Source organism: Mytilus californianus, unplaced genomic scaffold, assembly GCF_021869535.1.
Source record: "Mytilus californianus isolate M0D057914Y unplaced genomic scaffold, xbMytCali1.0.p SCAF_13, whole genome shotgun sequence".
Classification (NCBI taxonomy): Eukaryota; Metazoa; Mollusca; class Bivalvia; order Mytilida; family Mytilidae; genus Mytilus; species Mytilus californianus.
The window spans coordinates 33,891,694-33,914,357 of record NW_026262615.1 but is presented as its reverse complement, the minus strand read 5'-3'; the positions used below and the strand labels follow the sequence as shown (position 1 = coordinate 33,914,357).

At 32.2% G+C, this 22,664-nt stretch overlaps 1 protein-coding gene across 4 annotated transcripts in view; it reads right to left on the bottom strand.

Moving 5' to 3' along the window:
- Positions 1-323: 323 nt before the first annotated feature.
- Positions 324-22,664, bottom strand: part of LOC127723540 (V-type proton ATPase subunit H-like) — a 50,002-nt gene continuing 27,661 nt past the window's right edge. For 2 of the 4 annotated variants that reach the window (XM_052230189.1, XM_052230192.1), the window contains 10 exons: positions 21,694-21,807; positions 19,328-19,432; positions 17,415-17,512; positions 15,997-16,107; positions 15,234-15,318; positions 11,980-12,158; positions 9,813-9,938; positions 6,216-6,317; positions 3,464-3,577; positions 324-1,547 (listed from right to left, as the gene is read on the bottom strand). In XM_052230189.1, coding sequence (XP_052086149.1) covers positions 1,472-1,547; positions 3,464-3,577; positions 6,216-6,317; positions 9,813-9,938; positions 11,980-12,158; positions 15,234-15,318; positions 15,997-16,107; positions 17,415-17,512; positions 19,328-19,432; positions 21,694-21,807 — 1,110 coding nt within the window. In that variant the 3' untranslated portion in view covers positions 324-1,471. Of the gene's footprint in view, positions 1,548-3,463; positions 3,578-6,215; positions 6,318-9,812; positions 9,939-11,979; positions 12,159-15,233; positions 15,319-15,996; positions 16,108-17,002; positions 17,032-17,140; positions 17,170-17,414; positions 17,513-19,327; positions 19,433-21,693; positions 21,808-22,664 lie in introns of all 4 variants that reach the window. The other 2 variants (XM_052230190.1, XM_052230191.1) reach the window with 2 other exon arrangements.

Here is a 22,664-nt window from a genome sequence, read left to right as displayed (position 1 = left end):
AGTATATGCACAACTGCATCTTAAAATATTAATGGAAGTTCAACAGGCAAACCATATATCATAAATGTGGAGGGACAGAGAAGGGATAGATTGACTGACAGGTTTAACTTATCATTTATTCATACTACTAGTTACGAGGGGCATGAACATGGTAAAAATTGTATATTTGTATTCGAAAGCACAAATATGCTGTTATTTCTTAAAAATATGAAGTAGACTTAAGTCATTTTGTCACTATACATGGAAACATTATTTTTCACAAAGAAAGAAAAATCTGTTTGATGGTGCTTAATGTGAAGGATATAAAAACAAGTAACACAATTTGACTAGACTCTTTACTATTGCATACATACAATCACTATCATCTCTCTTGAATACAACATTTACAATTACATATGGAATTCCAGCCATGTCATGGGAATTTAGTCAATAAAATTCCTTTTACAAAATTAACTAAGGGAGATAATTGACATATTTACATTCTCTCTTTTCAATTCTCTAGTTCAAATATAGCAATTTCAATCTACATTTTTCAATTTGAAGACCGAGGTGGGTCTGTGATTATTGAAAGAGGCAGTTTAATTCCAGAAAACGCAATATATATCACAGAGCAAACTAAGGGGAATTTTTTTTGATGATTTTATGCTCAAAAATCTTATAAACCATGAGAAACATTGGATTTTTTTGGGGCGATCAAAGGACCATCATCACCCCTAACCCTCCTGTATCCACCACTGGAAGATATAACTTACTAATGTTTTGGATTGAAAGGTCAAACAGCAATTTTATAATTACATTTACAAAACAATATATTATATCTAACAAATACTGATTATGAACAATTTTTCAACATTCATGAATTATAAAATGTTTTACTTTAGGGGAAAATTCACTTGAGGGCTAATAATGAGGCTTCCTAGAATTAAGTTTGACTTGGGGGTAAAGCTAGGATTAGGATTTATCCAAAAATTAGGATGAAAGCTGGTCATATTAAGAGTAAAGCTCTTAAGGAAGTGTTCCCAACAGTAAAAAAAGCTGTAAATTTTGAAATTATAGCAAAAATTTATATTGAATAAAAACTGGCATTTTAAATTTCGATAGCATTATTTGTAAGCAGCATTTCCTGAAATGGCAATAATCAATCTTGCATTTGTGTCCAATGTTAAATAATAGCAATTATAAATACAAACAAAATTTCTGAATTTACAGTATTAAACATCCTAGTTTTCTTCAGTCATACAGGATGCGTGAACTTTTGAACTCTTCGCAAATTTGTAATAACTATAAACAAAAACACATATAAGTTTGAATAAAAAGACTCCTCACATTTTGCTGTGAGAGGAATGTAGTTTGTCAACATATTTTTCATAATATCACAATAATCCTCTATATATATGTCATATATTCTCTGACATTAACGTCACATTAAGATCTGTTGAATTGTTTTACAATCTATAATGGAATGTATTAACTAGGCTTTTGCTGACACAAGCTGTGTGGAGTCTTTAGGTTTATCACTAGCTTCTAACTGTCTGCCGAGATATTCCCTGAAAAAATATTGAAAACAATCATTTTGATATGTTGATACTGATGATTCAAGTAAATCTACTGATATATCTGTGTATTGTTAATCCGCATAGTTATAGTTGGTCATTGAATATTTGTCTATTGATTTTAATTTATGGAGGACAAAATTGTCAAAACACAAGACATGCAACATTCAAAAATAAAGAAAGCTTCTTTTACATTGTTTTTCGAAAATGGGATTTGATTATTGTTAATTTTTCAGCAACTTATTTGGCACTTATGAATGGAGACTTTTTATATTTCCAGAATGTATGTACAGTATCCTTTTCCTGATGTAAGTTTCAATATTGGGCACCGGCAAATTTATTTCTATTTAAAAAAAAAGTGTGAAACATCACATCAATCATTATACAAGTTGTATGCTATTAAAGCTTTCAATCCAGCTTAAGGGTGTATGGGACAGAAAGAATAAAATGAATATGGGACAGAAAGAATAAAATGAATATGGGACAGAAAGAATAAAATGAATATGGGACAAAATGACTAAAATGAATATGGGACAGAATAAATAAAATTATTACATTGGTTGCAATGAATTACATTGATTTCCCAGTGAAATAAAAACCGATAATTTCATATGTGAAATAAACATGGTTATTTCACTCCTCTGACGTCATACAACAATAGGCGTTGTCAAGACGTCGATAACGTCGGATCAAAACAAATTGTGAATGTGTAGAAAACGATATAGTTCCTTACATTTTCTACTTTAATTTCACAAAAAAGCCATTTTCCAATGTAATAAAAAGAATAACTAATCAAAGAATTTAAATATCGAAAAATATTCAACTCGTGACCGAACAACACTGATAATTAACTCATGCGCTACGCTCAATCATGAATTTATGTGTTGTTCGGTCACTTGTTGAATATTTTTCTCTATTTGAATTCTTCGATTAGTTATTCTATAATGAATATGGGACAGAATGAATAAAATGAATATGGGACAGAATGAATATATGAATATGGGACAGAATGAATAAAATGAATATGGGACAGAAAGAATAAAATGAATATGGGACAGAATGAATATATGAATATGGGACAGAATGAATAAAATGAATATGGGACAGAATGAATAAAATTAATATGGGACAGAAAGAATAAAATGAATATGGGACAGAATGAATATATGAATATGGGACAGAATGAATAAAATGAATATGGGACAGAATGAATAAAATGAATATGGGACAGAATGAATAAAATGAATATGGGACAGAATAAATATATGAATATGGGACAGAAAGAATAAAATGAATATGGGACAGAAAGAATAAAATGAATATGGGACAGAAAGAATAAAATGAATATGGGACAGAATAAATAAAACGAATAACAAGTTGCTTGCCATAGGTTCTAAAACTGCTTCTAAGGATTGGAATCTGATGGATACTACAATACATCAAAAACAAGGAAAAACAAGAAATTACACACTTGTCTCCCCTTGTATCAAGTAAGAAATTTGACAGTAGTTTTCCAGTTGTTCTGATGATTGATATAGTTGAATGTTAAGTTTTATCTGTATTTATACTTTCCCCTTTTACCTTTGAGATGACAGTATTTTGTTATGTCTTTTATGCCATTCTGCAAACATGGCAAAGTACCCCACTCATTTTTTAGAACCTGACAATTTAATAACACACACAGTGGGTAAAATAAAATTCAAAGTGTTGTCAAACAGAAAGTGACTGCCATGCAGATCTACAAATCACTGCATACATGGTACAACTAAAGTTTTAGACCTAATCTCAAATTATTCCTTAATACAGAAGCTATGTAATATATAACAAAAGTTACAGAGGACAGAACAGACGGACAAGGTGATGTCAAAATACCATCCACTCTGTAAGTAAGGGTATATGATTATACTTACCAGTTGTGTACCATCAGTTTCTGTACAGCTATCAAAGCCTCAAATCTAACATTAGGATCTTCATGTGAAAGGTACTGCATCACTAACTGTTTACCTCCTAGCTGCTCTATTACACTGTAAAATCATATATATTGTTTCAATATCAATACATGTCATAGGATATCAGGTCTTGCAATCATAAAATTTTCAAGCCCAATTATCGTACTCTGACTCAGAAATCAATCAATCAAAAAATAGGATTTGCTGTTTCCATCACAAATTTTGTTTTTAAGTTTTATAACAGAGAGCCCAGGTACCTTATATAACTTAGTACTTGTATTGGTCCTATTCATCTATTGAACATTAGCTGGTCCATATATTATACATATGGAACAGGACAGCCACTCATAATTATATTGGATATTTGTGATCATATGAAAGTAAACAGAGAAAAAAAATTAAAATTTGAAATGGAAGATGTCAGTATTTATTTCTTTCAATTTTGCCTTGCATATAAAAAAAAAGTTATGGCTTTTAATCTTTTGCTCTAAATTAAAAACTGGAAAAAAAACACTTTCAAATAGCCTAATTTTGAGATCCTGTTTTAACCATTTAGATACGAGACATACAAATGTGTGTTAAATTGAAAGCATTGAAGAATTTTACAACTTTTAAAATTTCAGTGGCCAATTAATACCTCCTCCTTTTCTGTGTTCAGTGAATATAAAAATGCTTAACAAAGAAACTATACAATATTATTTTATAGATAAGTGCTTGCATGAAACATATTTACTTACAATCTAATAATAATTATAATAAAATGCTCTGCTGGGCGCAGCTTGATACGACCACAGAGGTCGAACCCTGAACAGTTGGGGCAAGTATGGACAAAACATTCAAGCTTGATACAGCACTGAATTTGGATTGTGATTAAATATTTGACACAGCATAGGTTTCTGACACAGAATGAATGTGGTCTAAGAACTTAAAAAAATTTAATTTACCTATTCAAACCATATCATTATTATTTGCTTTTATATATAAATCAGAAATAACCAATTTAAGGTAGATGGGTTGTCTAAATTATAATCCATAGAATTTTTTAATAACTTGCCAAAATGTAGTTTATATCATGCTTTTTAAAAAAAAATAATAAAAAGAATGGGTCACGGGGCTTATTTTCACGCTACAGGTTGTGCAAAATTGACAGATTTTGTATAGATTATGCATGGAAAACCCAATTTTCTGCCATAAAACGAAAACTACACCATAGAATTTTGAGATAAAATATGAGAAGATAGCTCTAAAAGTATGCTTTCAGATAAGAAAAAGAAAAAATAGGGTCACGGGACCCATTTTCTTGCTACATGATAAAATAGGTAAATTCCTAACACATTCTATTGTAAAAGTACCTTTATCTGAATTATCTGCCCTTACATTTGAGTTGCCTCCCCTTATGTGGCAAAGTTGGAAAAAATAGAATCAAACAAAAGTATTCTGTTTTTTTGTAAAATACAACCATAAATATGATAAAATATGTTGTTTTCTATATTGAAATGAAAATTCTTACACATGAATTACCTACTACTCTCAAAATTTGCACCTTTTATTTAAGATCTAGACCTATTGTTTTCTGGTATTTCAAAATCCAAGATGGAGGAAGACACCCTATCTACCTTAAAATGGAAAATTTTAAAGAAAAAAAAAGGAAAAATAATCCCCCCCCCAAATTTTTTGAACCCCCTTATGATTCATCACCCCCAAACTCAATCCCAGCCTTCCCTTTGTGTTATGGTACCTTGCAGTACAATTTCAGAGAGATCCATACACTTGAACACAAGTTATTGTCTGGAAACTATAAAAATGCTTGTTTTTTGGCCCCAAATTCCTAAATATTTAGTTTGGCAATTACCCCCAAACTCATACCCAGCTTTCCCTTTGTGATATGGAACCTTGTAGTACAATTTCATAAAGATCCATACACTTACACATAAGTAATTGTCCTGAAACTAGAAAAATGCTTGTTTTTTGCCCCTTTTTTGCCCCTAATTCCAAAAAGTTTGAGGCATTTACCCCCAAAATCAATCCCAGCCTTCCCTGTGTGATATGGTAACTTGCAGTACAATTTTAGAGAGATCCATACACTTGAACAAAAGTTATTGTCTGGAAACTAAAAAAAATCTTAATTTTGGCCCCTTTTTGGCCCCTTATTCCTAAACGTTTTGAGCAATTACCCCCAAACTCAATTCCAGCTTTCCCTTTGTGATATGGAACCTTGTAGTACAATTTCAGAAAGATCCATACACTTACACACAAGTTATTGTCATGAAACTAGAAAAATGCTTGTTTTTTGCCTCTTTTTTTGCCCCTAATTCCTAAAATTTTGAGGCAATTACCCCCAAAATCAATCCCAGCATTCCCTTTGTGATATTGAACCTTGTCGTACAATGTCAGAGAGATCCATACACTAACACACAAGTTATGTCTGGAAGTTAAAAAAATGCTTATTTATGACCCCTTTTTGGCCCCTAATTCCTTAACTGTTGGTACCATAACCCCAAAAATCAATCCCAACCTTCCTTTTGGGGTACTGAACCTTATGGTAAAATTTCATAGAGATTCATTCACTTAAAATAAAGTTAGAGTGCGAAAACCAATGTGTCTTCGGACGACAACGATGACGCTAACGTCATACCAATATACGACCGCAAAATTTTTTTGCGGCCCTATAAAAATGTATTTGCTGTACCTACTGTTATTCCAAAAAACTTACTTTTTCCCTCTGGGATAATGTCGTACATACTCCCCTAGATCATGTGCTGCAACTGACAAAATCAGGGGATCTTTACTTGTTTCTAATAACTTCACTAAAATTCTGAAAATGAAGAATTAAAGCATTTTAAATCTGCAAAACTTAAGAAAACCAAATAAGGTTATTTTTTCATAAGAAATAACTAAACTAAACATTCACAAAACATTTGCTTTTAATTTGATAAATTTTCATATATATGTTCAGTCATTGACCATCCATCCAAGTATAAATCACCATCCATCCAAGTATAAATCAAATAAGTACAATGTCACCCCCTCCCATAAATTTGATCATTAGGAAACAAATAAATCAAATAAGTACAATGTCACCCCTCCCATAAATTTGATCATTAGGAAACAAATAAATCAACAGAAAATAAAATGCTTCGCTGGGGCGCAGCTTGATACGACCGCAGAGGTCGAACCCTGAACAGTTGGGGCAAGTATGGACACAACATTCAAGCTTGATACAGCTCTGAATTTGGATTGTTATTAAATATTTGACACAGCATAGGTTTCTGACACAGAAAGAATGTGGTCTAAGAACTTGATTTTTTTTAATTTACCTATTATGGTCCAATGTCCAAAATCAAAATACATGGTTAGATTCAGCATATCAAAGAACCCCATATATTCAATTTTTGTTAAAATCAAACAAAGTTTAATTTTGGACCCCAACTTGGACAAACTTGAAAACTTGGCCCATAGTCAAAAATCTAAACACATGTTTAGATTCAGCATATCAAAGAACCCCAAGAATTCAATTTTTGCTAAAATCAAACTATGTTTAATTTTGGACCCTTTGGACCTTAATGTAGACCAATTTAAAAAACGGGACTTAAAATTAAAAATCTAAATACACGGTTAGATTTGGAATATCAAAGAACCCCAATAATTCAATTTTTGATGAAATCAAACAAAGTTTAATTTTGGACCCTTTTGACCTCAATATGAACCAATTTGATAGCGGGGCCCACAAATAAAAAATCTAAATTCATGGTTAGATTCAGCATATCAAAGAACCCCATATATTCAATTTTTGTTGAAATCAAAAAATGTTTAATTTTGGACCCCAACTTGGACCAACTTGAAAACTGGGCCCATAATTAAAAATCTAAAAACACGGTTAGATTTGGCATATCAAAGAACCCCAATAATTCAATTTTTGATGAAATCAAACAAAGTTTAATTTTGGACCCCAATTTAGACCAACTTGAAAACTGGGCCCATAATCAAAAATCTAAATACATGTTTAGATTCAGCATATCAAAGAACCCCAAGAATTCAATTTTTGTTAAAATCAAACTAAGTTTAATTTTGGACCCTTTGGACCTCAATGTAGACCAATTTAAAAAACAGGACCCAAAATTAAAAATCTAAATACATGGTTAGATTTGGAATATCAAAGAACCCTAATAATTCAATTTTAGATGAAATCAAACAAAGTTTAATTTTGGACCCTTTTGACCTCAATATGAACCAATTTGATAACGGGGTCCACAAATAAAAAATCTAAATACATGGTTAGATTCAGCATATCAAAGAACCCCATATATTCAATTTTTGTTGAAATCAAACAAAGTTTAATTTTGGACCCCAATTTGGACCAACTTGAAAACTGGGCCAAAAATCAAAAATCTAAATACATGTTTAGATTCAGCATATCAAAGAACCTCATATATTCAATTTTTGCTAAAATCAAACAAAGTTTAATTTTGGACCCTTTGGACCTTAATGTAGACCAATTTGAAAACTGGACCCAAAATTAAAAATCTAAATACACTGTTAGATTCGGCATAACAAATAAATAAATGTGATCAAAGATTTTACAAATCTAATGCGCCATACTGTGCAATTAAAGATTACTTCTTGAAATTTTTCAATATTTGAAATTTGAAAAAAAAATAATATTTGAAGAATAATTCTTTTTAATTTCTGAAATCTGAAATGAGAAAAAATTGACCCCCACAATTTCTTTTTATCCCCCCCCCCCTTTTTTCCCCAAAAAAATTCTTTCCCTCAAGATATGGTCAAAATCTCAATTCAAATTTCCAATGGAGTTGGCAACCATAATTACCCATTTGAATTTACCATAGTGCTAACTTAATCTATTTTATAATAGAATTAAAAATATAGTGTCAAATCTTTCATATGGATTTTTTTGTAAAAAAAAAGATGCAACATTTGCAGATATTTTTACTGGTCTTCCTTTATAAATATGCATTTCTTTAAACATAATTTAAAAGCAGTGTAAGGGAAGTAACCAAAACGTTGTATTTGGATTACCTCCCTTACACTGTTTTAAATTATCTTTATTGTTCATTAACCATTACTTTATACATAATTTAAAAGCAGTGTAAGGGAGATAATTTCAATGATGTATTTGATTTATCTCCCTTACACTGCTTTAAATTATGTTTTGTACTAAAGTATTTGTCCATTAACCAGGACAACCTTGTTTTTCCCCCTTTTTTGCCCCTAATTCCTAAACGGTTTGAGCCATAACCCCCCAAAGCAAATCCTAACCATCCCTTTGTGGTATGGAAACTTGTAGTATAATTTCAGAGAGATCCATACACCGTTCCACAGTTATTGTCTGGAAACAAGAAAATGCTTATTTTTGGCCCCTAATTCCTTAACTGTTGGTACCATAACCCCCAAAATCAATCCCAACCTTGCTTTTGTGGTATTTAACCTTATGGTCAAATTTCAAAAAGATCCATTCACTTAAACTAAAGTTAGAGTGCGAAAACCAATGTGTATTCGGACGACGACGCCGGACGACGACGACGACGACGCCAACGTCATACCAATATACGACCACAAAATTTTTTTGCGGTCGTATAAAAACACTTAGATAAAACCTTGCCAACAGGTTTGGTTTGGCAATAAAAATCTTAAAATTTAAACTCTACACAGTAATCAAATGTGATTATTATACCTCATGTCAAAATGCCAGATTTTGATTGGTTAATACGAGGGAGACAATTTACTCTATCCCATGGCAAATACTCTATTACCCTTCACGGAGACGCTTGCACAAGTGTGCACTTTAATAAATATGGATGATTGTTATGTACAAGACGACATAGTTTATTACTTTGAATTTGAAATTTAATAGACAGTAATAACAGAACATTCAGTATAATAAATTAAATAACAACATATCTGAGAGGGTGATAGAGCAGATTGTTACCCCTCGAAAAGACATTGTCAACCTTGGCTTCACATCAGTTGACAATGTTTTCTCAGGGCAACAATCTGCTCTATCACCCTCTCTGCTATGTGTTATTTATATATTATCACAAACATTTTATGTGTTTTGCCTCGAAAAATTTATGGTCACATGGTTATGAAAGAAATACCAGAATAATATATCATGCAAAATGAAGTCAGAAAGTTACAGTTTTATTACAATGAAAAAAAAAACCCAGAAAAGACTGATTAATGGAACAGCGTCAAGAAGTGTTGATTATTTGTGTTGTTGGGGTGCTGTTCATTGATGTTACCCCCTCATCTCCTATTTATTCCCATCAAAAAGTGTACAATTAATACTCACTTTAATAATTCATAATTTTTCTCGTTCAGTCTGATACAGTTTTCTCTCCAGAATCTATCAGATTTATGTACAGGGCTCCATTCTAATCTACCAGACTTCACCTCAGTTGTGTATTCATCAAAGGAACTGGAATATTAGGAAGGTAAATAGTTTATTAGATTGTCTAATAGAACAAATTTGTTATATGAATTTATAACCAATAATTTACCTGACTTCTCTTTTTTTAGAAGGAAAGGATGTGGATCGCTGACTATACGGTATGGGTTGGACTTATTGTTAACCATTGTACAGTGACTTATAGTAGCTTACGTGCACAGCATTTGGTCTCTGACGGATAGTTACCTCATTGACAATCATTAATCATATTCTTATCTTAATAATTATTCATTTTCTGTTCTGTTTGAAATGTTTTTACACTTCACAACATTATTCTACTGTTTATTTAATGTCCTACTTTGAAAAGCATAAGCAAATTACCATACTGCTGCACGTTGTATAAATAAATAACATCATGACTAGCTTTTACAAGAGTTTCAAGGTGAATAATTACTGCAACTATATTCAATTTATCATTTTGATAAAGTTTATTCTGGCCCAACTATAGATTTTAATGAAAAGCCAACTACTTTTCGTAAGAGAATTAGTTTTACCAGCTTAAGCAAGTGGAAATATATCATGAATATTGCAAACTTACATCTTCCCTCATAAAAGGTATGCCAGGAAAATAACCTGCTTTGTAGTCAATTTGAAAGGGCTAAACCAGCGAAAAGTATTAGAGAAACAAGTTGGTTTACATTACTGTAAGTTCAGAAATTATTGCAATGTTTTTTTTTTTTTTAAATGCGCAAAAATGCGACAGTATCTTGTTCACAATAATAAAAACTTTCATTCATATTTAAAGTAACAATTTTCCTTCATAAATTTTTTAAAAAATTTTAAAATTGCATTAATTATATTAAGTATTGTTGCCAGAGGTTTAGGATTCACAATAAGTGCATGCATTAATTTCTGAATTTACTGTATTTGATAAATACAGTGACAAATCTAGTTTGCACCGGAGCTGTTCCCTTTACGTAAGATCTTAAATAGATGAATGTTGTATTTCTAAGAGAAACACATTGACAAATACTGTTTTAGCAGGAGTTATTTCCCTTACCTCAGATTGTCAATAGATGACTAGCTTTTCTGAGAGAATCCTGTTTAGCCTGGGGTCCTGGCTAATCTTGTCAGTATAGCCAGGCGTGTATCAATGTCCTGCCTGTCAATGATTGGTTAATACTAATTTTGTCCCGCAATGTTTGTTTTACATCTGTATCCAATCAATTTTTGTTTAACATCAATTAGTAAAAGTTAGACTGTATTTATTTTTCTTTATGAATTGATGTACAGTGTTCGCATATCTAATTATTAGTATGGTGATAATTAGTAAGCAGAAAAGGGTTAATTCTTATCAGCAATCAACTGGTGAGAAAGTTAAAAGTTTAAGATTTCACATGACCAAGGTGTGAATTGGATTTCACTTTTACGACCTAATTTACATGTACACATGTATCTCAAAGGGCAAAATATATATGGAAAAAACCATAAAAAGTAAAGGCCAACAAAAATTGCAGTTATTTTTTTTGGGGGGGGGGGGGGGGGGGGGGGAGTTTACATATCAAATGATGTGTACATGTGCGAAGATACACCATCGTATATATTTTAAATTATAATTACATTAGACAATTACAATATTTATTAAGTTCGATTTTTTTTATTATAAAGAGTTGTTTCGTTGACTCTTACCCCATATAATCCTTCCTGATAAAATATATATTAAATGTACAACATTTTTCAAAGTTTCTTTTGATTACACATACTAGTTTTTATTTATACTGTTTAATATATATTTATTTTATTATATTACTGACAATGGGGACTCGTCAATCTGAGAGCAAAATTTATTGAATCAGAAGCAATGTTTCTTAATCATTGGTTTGAAATCGCTGGTTTACATCAAACATAAAAATTTATGCAAATAATTATTCAGCCTCACTTTAGATTCAGAGTCAACTGGCACTGAATCGATCACGTAGTATTTGTTCCCCACCTGGCCCTTGCGACGCGCAGCTAGATCGGGCCGGGATGCCAGGCTAAATCCTGTTTTCCCAGGAGTTGTGTCCCTTACCTCAGATCCTGAATAGATGACTGTAGTTTTTCTGAGAGGAATTCTATATCATCCACAATGTCTTGATCATCAAACTTTCTTGAATCCAGTAATTCTAATTGTTTTATAACTTTACATTGGACCATGGATAGGGCATGGTCTGTCACAACCTCTTTTTCTTCTGGCTTCTCTAGTAAATTCTAAAATCAAATTCAATATTAAAATAAGAAGATGTGGTATGATTGCCAATGAGACAACTCTCCACCTGAGACCAAATGACATAGAAGTTAACAAGTATAGGTTGGTAGGAAGCTATTAAAGGGCCGGAAATGACAAATGTAAACAGCCTGATAATGTTAAAGTTATTTTTTGACACCAAAATATATATTTCCCAGATTTCTTTCCATTTCCATTTACATTACAAAAATCCCATCTGCACAAAACAGATTAATTCTGTCAAGTTTCACTTCATTTCAATTAACACAAAGCAAAAAGACAAGGATTTTAAATTGAAAAATTCCCATATTAAGCAATGCAAAGTCTATATTTTGCCATCAGTAATTAGAAATTCATAGACACTATTCACTTAAACAAGCATTCTGAGAGTATTGCATGGCAATACATAGTCCCCTACCAGATAAATCAAATATAGGCAGTTAATTAAAAAAACCCAAGGCAAACGTGGCAGAAGCTTAAGCTAAGATGAATATTGTGGAAGAATTGGTTTAATTATTTATCTCAGCTATTTCAAGTTAAAAAAATGTTTGTACCTTGATGTTTCCGCTATCCAATCCTACCATTTTCAAAATTTATTTCTAATCTATTTTAAATATGTTTCCTTTAAAATGAACCTTAAATGAAAATTTTTATAGGCCCAGAAATAACTAAAAAAATAATAAAAGTAAATTCAACCTAGACTTATTTCTTGCATCTATAATAAATAAGAAATAATTGTAACAGGATACTGTATGAAGTCTCCCAAACAAAGCTCCTATAATTCGTCATTCCCATGGTTGCCTGACATTTGGCTGAGTCCAGTGCAAATTGGTTTGGTCAAGTAAAGTGATATGCATATGTGATGCCTAGGAGATTGACCCTGTATGTCATTCAAACATTCTTGAGTTGACAAACAGGAATATATATGGTTTAGGGGTGGGGATCTCAACCGTTTTCAAGTTCTCAAAAGGTGGGGGTTGATCCCCTGGGGACTCTCCCTTTATTTCATTTGATTTGTTTTAATGTCCAATACAAGAATATATATGGTTTCGGGGTGGGGATCTCCACCGTTTGCAAATTTTCAAAAAGAAGAGGGGTGGGTGACCCCCCAGGGGCTCCCCTACATTTAATTTGATTTGTTTTATTGTTCCATACAAGAATATGTATGGTTTAGGGGTGGGGATCTCAACCATTAACAAGTTCTCAAACAGGAGGGGGCGGGGTTGACCCCCTGTGGACTCCTCCTATATTTAATTTTATTTGTTTTATTGTACCATACAAGACTATTTATGGTTTAGGGGTGGGGATCTCAACTGTTAACAAGTTCTTAACAGAAGGGGATGGGGTTGACCTCCAGGGACTCCCCCTATATTTCATTTGATTTGTTATCAGGTTATATTTATGGTTTAGGGGTGGGGATTTCGACCATTTACAAGTTCTCAAACAGAAGGGGTGGGGGTGATACCTGGGACTCCCCCATATTATTTTCATTTGATTTGTTTTATTGTCCCATACAAGTATATATATGGTGTAGGGGTGGGGATCGCGACCATTTACAAGATAAAAACACATTTTCAAATTGAAGGGGGTGGGATGACCCCCAGGGACTCACCCTATATTTTATTTGATTTGTTCTATTGTCCTGTTATCATTACTGAAGATCATATGTGTCTATCACTTACTGTTTTCAAGTAATAGTTATTTGAAAATTGAAAAAAATAAAATCCCATAGGATTCTATAGTAAACCACTCCCTAATTTAGGCCCCTCAAAATACCCCTAAATAGACCCCAATGCACAAATGAAAGATTGATAACTCCGCTAGACATGTTAGTCTAACATTTTATGAAACCCTAAGTAAATCTGACAAGCGGTCCGAGTTGTCTTCTAAGACGGTCAGAGTGGACTTAGACATCTTAGCCAAAAGCACATGGGATGATAAACTACGTACAGATTTCTATTGAGCACTACTTCCTATGTGCAACTTCAAAAGTTTTGGGTAGTTCGACGATCATTTAAGGTTTTTCTGGTCATATTTTTTGTATTCCAGAATTGAAAGTATGAAAAAAAAAAAACACTTTTTACACCATTTAGTGGGAAGAACACAAATCTAGGGTGGTAGCATAAGGCAGCTTAACTGCCTAAAAATGAATTGTACTGGAACAAAATGCTGACTTGATCTATAACTTTCTAAGTCCAAGGACATAACTCTGCACAAAATCATCAGACCAAAACAAAATTCTAACTTGGTCTGTAACTTGTCATGATAAAACTATATACCAATTATCAAATCAATATCTTCAAGCATGACGAAAAAAGAGTGTGGAAAACTGATTATTTGAGTGAATTTTTTCATTCCAAGGACCATAATTCTGCACGAAATCATCAGACCGGAACAAAATTTGAACTTGGTCAGTAACTTGACATGATAAAACTATATACCAATTATCAAATCAATATCTTCAAGCATGAAGAAAAAAGTGTGGAAAACTGACGGATGGACAGACTGACGGAGTTCAAACCTAAAGTCCCCTTCGACTTCGTCGGTAGGGGACTAATAAGCATTTATGATGCTGCCATCTCAGATTTGAAAGATATATGACAGATTAATGTAAAGGAAGTTATATGTGAAAAATATAATATGCATTGATTTTGGAACACAAGCAGCAAAAAAGGTTTCCTAAACACACTTTCTCCTTTGCAAACATAAAGACAAAAAATTTATAAAGGGAGGTAATTAGTACCAAATATTTGCCAATGAAAAATATATATCCCACATTTTATCTAGAATATACCATCCAAGGGAGATAACTGAGTAAGTTGTTGACATCTAAAAAAACTTTGACCTAAATATTGATTCCGCCTTAGTTAACAAAACGTAGGAATGCTATGTCTTACACTATTATTAGTATAATAAATTGACCTATTGTAGGATCAACAGAAACACACAGTCAAAGTCTGGAGCATTAAATAGTCTGACAACATTAGTTTTTGTTACTGTACAAATCAATACTATGATAACCTTAATCTCCATGTCTTAGAATAATTCTAAAGACTTACTCTGTAAGTAGCCAGAATAATCCTGGAAACTTTCTCTTTCACTGTTTCACTTAATATGTCTGCTAATGTTGGAATTACTTGAAATCTGTAAAAACACAGAACTATAATTTAAAAGATTAATAATTGCACAACATGAAAAACTTCTATTTTATTTCAGGGGATACCACACCTTCAGGGGAGATAATTGTGCACACAATAATAAACATTCAATGTCCAATTTTTACTTAGTTTTGTTTGTGACGGCATTGTAAAAATTGAATAAGATTAAAGAATCCAATGAAAAAATTCATACAGCAAAATTAACCATCCAGCGAGTGACAAAAGATATATATATTTTTTTTTAATGAAGCAGAAGGCAATATTTGTTATTTCATTAGAAATGTTAGCTTATTTTGCAATGCATTACCTTTTCTGAATGTCAGGGGGTAAAAGTTCCCTGCAAAATATGAGGCAACCATTTGGGAAACACTTCTTCATTTTTTTTTTTTACAGTTAACTCTAAAATAAGCACTTTCACTTGAAATTCTGGAGTATAGAGGTGATCCAGAAGCAAATATTTCAGCTTTCATAATACAAGAATTGTCGCTGATGTTACTTGATGGCACATTGTGGACAATTAACAGTATTGCTGTGCCCCTTTTGATACATGTGTATCATCAACAGCAGCTTAAAACAGCTGTTGTACAACCAACAATTTATGACAAAGATTTTTAAGTGAAACTTGCTAACCATAAATCATATATTTACCGTAGGATATACTTACTTATTCATTTTCTCTGCCAAGAAAGGGTTGAAGGTCAGACACCATAAACAAAATATAAGCTGGTATTGTATTTGAAATCCTGCTTTAGATCCAACCAAAACCATCACAATTCTGAAAATATAAGTTAAACAAACATAAAACAAACTTATACTCACGGGTGATTTCTTTTGTGAGTAATTAATTTTCGTGACTTTCGCGGGTAGAAAATTAACACAAAGATAAATAGTTGTAAACATGTCAAACTTTGATCAAAGTTAAAAAATCAACATTAAAATAAATAGTCATAATATGTCAAACAACATTGTTTGAAAATTGCTAGTAAATCAACTAACAAGGGCTGAACACTGAAATAAGTATCCACAAAAATAAATTGGTTTATAGTTGATAATTTCTGGTTAATACTGGACATATTATTGCACTGACAATATACTAGAATATTATTCTGGCTTAATAAAAGATATTAATAAAATGTTTCCCCAAAAACAAATCTTTCATGTTGATTGCTTGTTAGAGGGGAAGGTGGTTAAACCTACTTTTTATGTTTCATAAAATTCAATATTATTCAATTTTATTTGTTGAGTAAATCATAGTCGCCAGGTAAAACAGGGTTGAAAAATTATACTATTTCTTTATTAACATATCATACCTTGTCCTTCTGGGGCTATTTCATAAGCATGATAAGCATCTACTTGTAAGCAATTATTTAAGACCTCAAAAAGGGAACTTTCCATCCCCTTTTGAAGTATCTGTAAAAACATATTCATGTCTTTATGTATGTTTGAATATTATGAATACTTACGTTGATATGCCCTCCACGTCAACAAAGACCTGTCTGTATTTATCTATACGTAACATCATGAAAACTTACATTGATATGCCGTCCACGTCAACAAAGACCTGTCTATATTTATCTATACGTAATATCATGAAAACTTACGTTGATATGCAGTCCACATCAACAAAGACCTGTCTGTATTTATCTATACGTAGCATCATGAAAACTTACGTTGATATGCCGTCCACATCAACAAAGACCTGTCTGTTTTTATCTATACGTAACATCATGAAAACTTATGTTGATATGCCGTCCACATCAACAAAGACCTGTCTGTATTTATCTATACGTAACATCATGAAAACTTACGTTGATATGCCGTCCACATCAACAAAGACCTGTCTGTATTTATCTATACGTAACATCATGAAAACTTACGTTGATACTGTCCACGTCAACAAAGACCTGTCTGTGTTTATTTATACGTAACATCATGAAAACTTACGTTGATATGCCGTCCATGTCAACAAAGACCTGTCTATATTTATCTATACGTAACATCATGAAAACTTACGTTGATATGCCGTCCACGTCAAAAAAGACCTGTCTGTATTTATCTATACATAACATCATGAAAACTTACGTTGATATGCCGTCCACGTCAACAAAGACCTGTCTATATTTATCTATACGTAACATCATCTGTAAACATCTTGCTGCTGTCTGCATGTATTCATTTCCCTACAAAGTATAATAACCCAACACTTTAATCATATACAGTTATGCATCCCTTCACTTTCTGTGGATTCATTATTATTCATTGGATTCCAATTTTTGTGGGTTTCGTGGGAACAGGTCAACCACGAATTCAAATGTTCAACGAATAACATATTTTTAATAGGCTTTGTATACAGAGATTTGCTAAACCACGAAATCAAATATCCACGAATATGCAAGTTTTCAGCAATCCATGAAAATTGATACCCACGAAAATTAATGAATCCACAGTAGTAGATTTGTAGAGGTCCTGCATTAAGCATACTAAAACAATGTAATCCTTTAAAATAATAAAAATAACACCTTATAAATTTGGTGTCTGAAGCATTTTTCTGGATTTACCTTCATTAGGTTACCACAAGCACACAAATTTTATAGAAAAGGATGTATAAAGAGGGGCAGAAAGACGAGATGTCGGGATTGGGCCTTTATTTTTACTGGAATTCAGGATTTACAGTTATCGGGACTTAATATTTCAGGATCCAGGAAATAATGATTTATTTTTCTGGGAATTCAGGATGACACCTCCTCCTACTCCCTTCTATAGATATATATGTGTTTTAGAAAACTTGTAAACCAAATCAGATCTTAATTAGCTTATGGGGCAGTGGTGTACTATGCCTTATGTCACAAAAAGGAGCAATAAACAGTCTTTAGAGTCAATTTTAGAACAAAATCAAACCAAATGTTAGAGATGTGGCTTACTTTATAAGAAATCCAGGGTTTAATGTCAAATGGCACAATGATATCTTTGGATGAAAAATGATCTTCTCACTACATGTAACAAAATTATTGAGAGGTGCTATTGCCTGTGACAGACTCATTAACTCAATGGATTCATTATAATTTTAGGTAAATGAGAAGTATGATCTTATTATATTGTTAAAATCTGATACCATGTTAGTGTAAAAGTAAGTTAAAAGTGGGACAAATGCCAACTAGACAGCATCTCCACAATATAACCAAGGAAAAAAGAAATCATCATAGGCTTTAATAATAGACAAATTTCCTTGAATTATGTCAAGCAATAACACAAGACAAGAGAGAAAAGGGACTGATATAAAAAAAAATTGTAAGGGTACCGGGGAACCAAGTGTCTCGCCTACTTTTGCTGCTAGTCACAGGCTCAACAAAAATAAGGAAAAAATTATTATAAATTTTCCTATATATACTATCTTTTGATTGAAAGAAGCTTCTGTCCAAGTTTGGTAAAAATCTAGAATGGTTTATGAATCTAATAAATGTTTTAAAAACTTTAATTACAGACTGTATGTAATGTTAACCTGAAGAAAAACTAAGTCCATTTATAAGTTATATACGAAAAAACAGGAAATAAATTTTTACAAAATTTCCTTCTAGATATTAGCTTTTGATCGTAAACAAGCTTCTGTTCAAGTTTGGTACAAATCCAGGATAGTTTAAGAAAGTAATTAAAATTTGAAAAACTTTAATCACAGAGTGAATGTAATGTTGACTGGCAGAAAAACTAAGTCCATTTATAAGTAAAATACGGAAAAACAGGATTTTTTTTTTTACAAAATTTACTTCTGGATACTATCTTATGATCATAAACAAGCTTCTGTCCAAGTTTGGTAGAAATCCAGGATAGTTTAAGAAAGTTATTAAAATTTCAAAAACTATAACCACAGAGTGGAAATTTGTGGACGCCGCCGACAGAATGTAGGATTGCTATGTCTCGCTTTTGCGATAAAAGTCACAGGCTCGACAACCATGTTTTATAATTATGATTTACTCTACTCTTCTACCACTACTACTTACTGGAAGTCTGAGTTGATCTTTAAGCCAGTTCAAATAGAATTTGAGATCTTCTAATCCCATCAGCTCTTTTCCCCAACATGCTATTTTGGCTATTATTCTGCTTGTCTGTAAAAGATAAAATAGCATGATAAAGAAGTCAGATAATTTTTAAGACAACTTAATTCAGCCAAATCTGGTTATTCTGCTGTAAGGAAAAGATGTTGTAGTGTATATCTTTTCCCTCTTTTCATATTTCAAGTTAGTAAGATTTATTTCTATTTTACCAAAGTCTTTTCAAATCATTAATTCTATTTTTTCTCTTCCCTGAACTTTATTATTATTTCATTTTATGTCCTAATATAAAATTTTCCACTTTTGCTTACATCTCCCCCCCCCCCCCCCCCCAAAAAAAAATTGAATTAAATTAAATAAAAATGCACATGTACATATATATACTTTGTTTTCAATTTTGACTTGTTTATATTTTTTCGTTTGGGCTTGTATTATATTTGCCTTCAGGTATATATGATCTGTTCATCCTATTTTGACTCCTCAAAATTCAAGAGTCTATCCTAAATTGAGGTAAATTATGTGGCCTTCCAATAACCGTTTTCGATTCCTAACATCACTGAAGAGACATTAATTGTCGAAATCCGGATATGGTGTACAAAAAATCTTTGCACCTTTGTTTGCGGTATACCATCTTCGCCGCAAGTTTATTGTTTTCTTTTTGGTATTAAATTTATAGTTAAGATCCATTTATTACACCTTGTGATCCTTTTATTTGGTAATCGCCAATGGCAGTCAGCAGGATTTAAGAACATTTGATGTTCGACCTGTTAGTCAAATGCGTTTTGTTAAAATATACTTTTTCACTCATTTGGTCTTTTGGAAAATGTTGTTTGTGCTGTATTTAGACCCCTCTACCAAGAAATTTGTTTTGCATGCACACGTATAAAAATTGCGGTTTTTATCCAACGCAATCATAGGATAGAACGTTGTTTTCAATTTAGACTTGTATATATATATATATATATATATATATATATATGAGTGGTACAGAACACATAAACACAGAATACCTTTCAAGTCAATTCATGAAAATCCCAGACATGGGAGACAACTTTTGAAATGATGAAAATAATAAATATAAAATTGAGAATGGAAATGGGGAATGTGTCAAAGAGACAGCCACCCGACCAAAGAGCAGAAAACAGCCAAAGGCCACCAATGGGTCTTCAACACAGCGAGAAAATCCCCCACCTGGAGGCGGGCTTCAGCTGGCCCCTAAACAAAAATGTGTAATAGTTCAATGAAAATGGACATCACACTAAACTCCAAAACATATAAATGAACTAAAATTAAAAAACATACAAGACTAACAGAGGCTCCTGACTTGGGACAGGCGCAAAAATGCGGCGGGTTAAACATGTTTTGTGAGATCAATATGTTTTGAAAGAAAGGATTACCTGTGTTATGGAATACTGTGGATTCATTAATATTCGTTGGATACCAATTTTCGTGGGTTTCGTGGGTACAGGTGAACCACGAATTCAAATGTTCAACGAATTACAATTGTTAATTTGGCTTTGTATGCAGAGATTGGCAAAACCACGAAATCAAATATCCAAGAAATTGCAAGTGTTCCTCAATCCACGAAAATTGATACCCACGAAAATAAATGAATCCACAGTATGTATAGCATGAAAAATTTGCAACACACAATGAAATATGGCAAATAAGCATGTCTAGTTAATAAAATGCCAACTGGCATGAGACTAATCCTTATTTTCAATAAGCTTGCTTATTCTCTAAATTTATGAGTACATTGGTGAATGAACATTTAATTTTTATCTATTCATGTAGTAGCTTGAGTTGCTCCCAATGATGGTCAATATTATGTACAATTTGTGAAATTATTTTTTAAAGAATTTCTTGTTTCTAAATTTTTTTAAACAGGGAAAAATTCAATTTATGAACAAATAATCATTTACATCATACAATTGAGAGGTTTATCTAGCTATAAAACCAGGTTTAATCCACCATTTTCTACATAAGTAAATGCCTGTACGAAACCAGCAATATGACAGTTGTTTTATATTTGTTTGATGTGTTTGAGCTTTTGATTTTGCCATTTGTTAAGGGACTTTCCCTTTTGAATTTTCCTTGGAGTTTAGTTTTTTTATTTATTTTACTTTAACTGAGTTTTTTCCAGCTGATTTGTTGACAAAACCGTATACCCTATAATTTCTTATAGTAAAATTTAAAACAGACAACCAGTTTTCAACTTTCTACAGTGGTCCTAAAACCCATAGCTAGTGAAAAAGTGTTTAGGTCAGTATTTTTTAAACAAAACTACATTGATTCAACGATTTGATAGTTCCTACCTGATTTACTATAAATCTGTCATCCCTATTAAGAAGGTGTAGAAATGGAACCCATACAGACTCTTTGTTCTTCCTGGAATATTCCTTAAATATTTCTACCCTGCTTTTATCATCCTGAAAATATACATATTTGAAATACTGTATTCTACCAGAAATTGTGCAATTTATTTTTTAAATTAAAACTAAAATTAGTTACTCATCATTTAAATGATTTGCCCATTTAATCTCCTTCAACACATGCAAATCAACTTACATGCATTAAACTCCCCTTTAAACTGAACAACTGACATGCATTAAAATCTCCTTTACACATAACAACTGACATGCATTATGCTCTCCTTTACACAGAACAATTGACATGCATTAAATTCTCCTTTACACAGAACAACTGACATGCATTAAATTCTCCTTTACACAGAACAACTGACATGCATTAAACTCTCCTTTACACATAACTGACATGCATTAAACTCTCCTTTACACAGAACAACTGACATGCATTCAATTCTCCTTTACACAGAACAACTGACATGCATCAAACTCTCCTTTACACAGAACAACTGACATGCATTAAATTCTCCTTTACACATAACAACTGACATGCATTAAACTCTCCTTTACACATAACAACTGACATGCATTAAACTCTCCTTTACACATAACAACTGACACGCATTAAACTCTCATTTACACATAACAACTGACATGCATTAAATTCTCCTTTACACATAACAACTGACATGCATTAAACTCTCCTTTACACATAACAACTGACATGCATTAAATTCTCCTTTACACAGAACAACTGACATGCATTAAACTCTCCTTTACACATAACAACTGACATGCTTTACACATAACAACTGACATGCATTAAACTCTCCTTTACACAGAACAACTGACATGCATTAAACTCTCCTTTACACAGAACAACTGACATGCATTAAACTCTCCTTTACATAGAACAACTG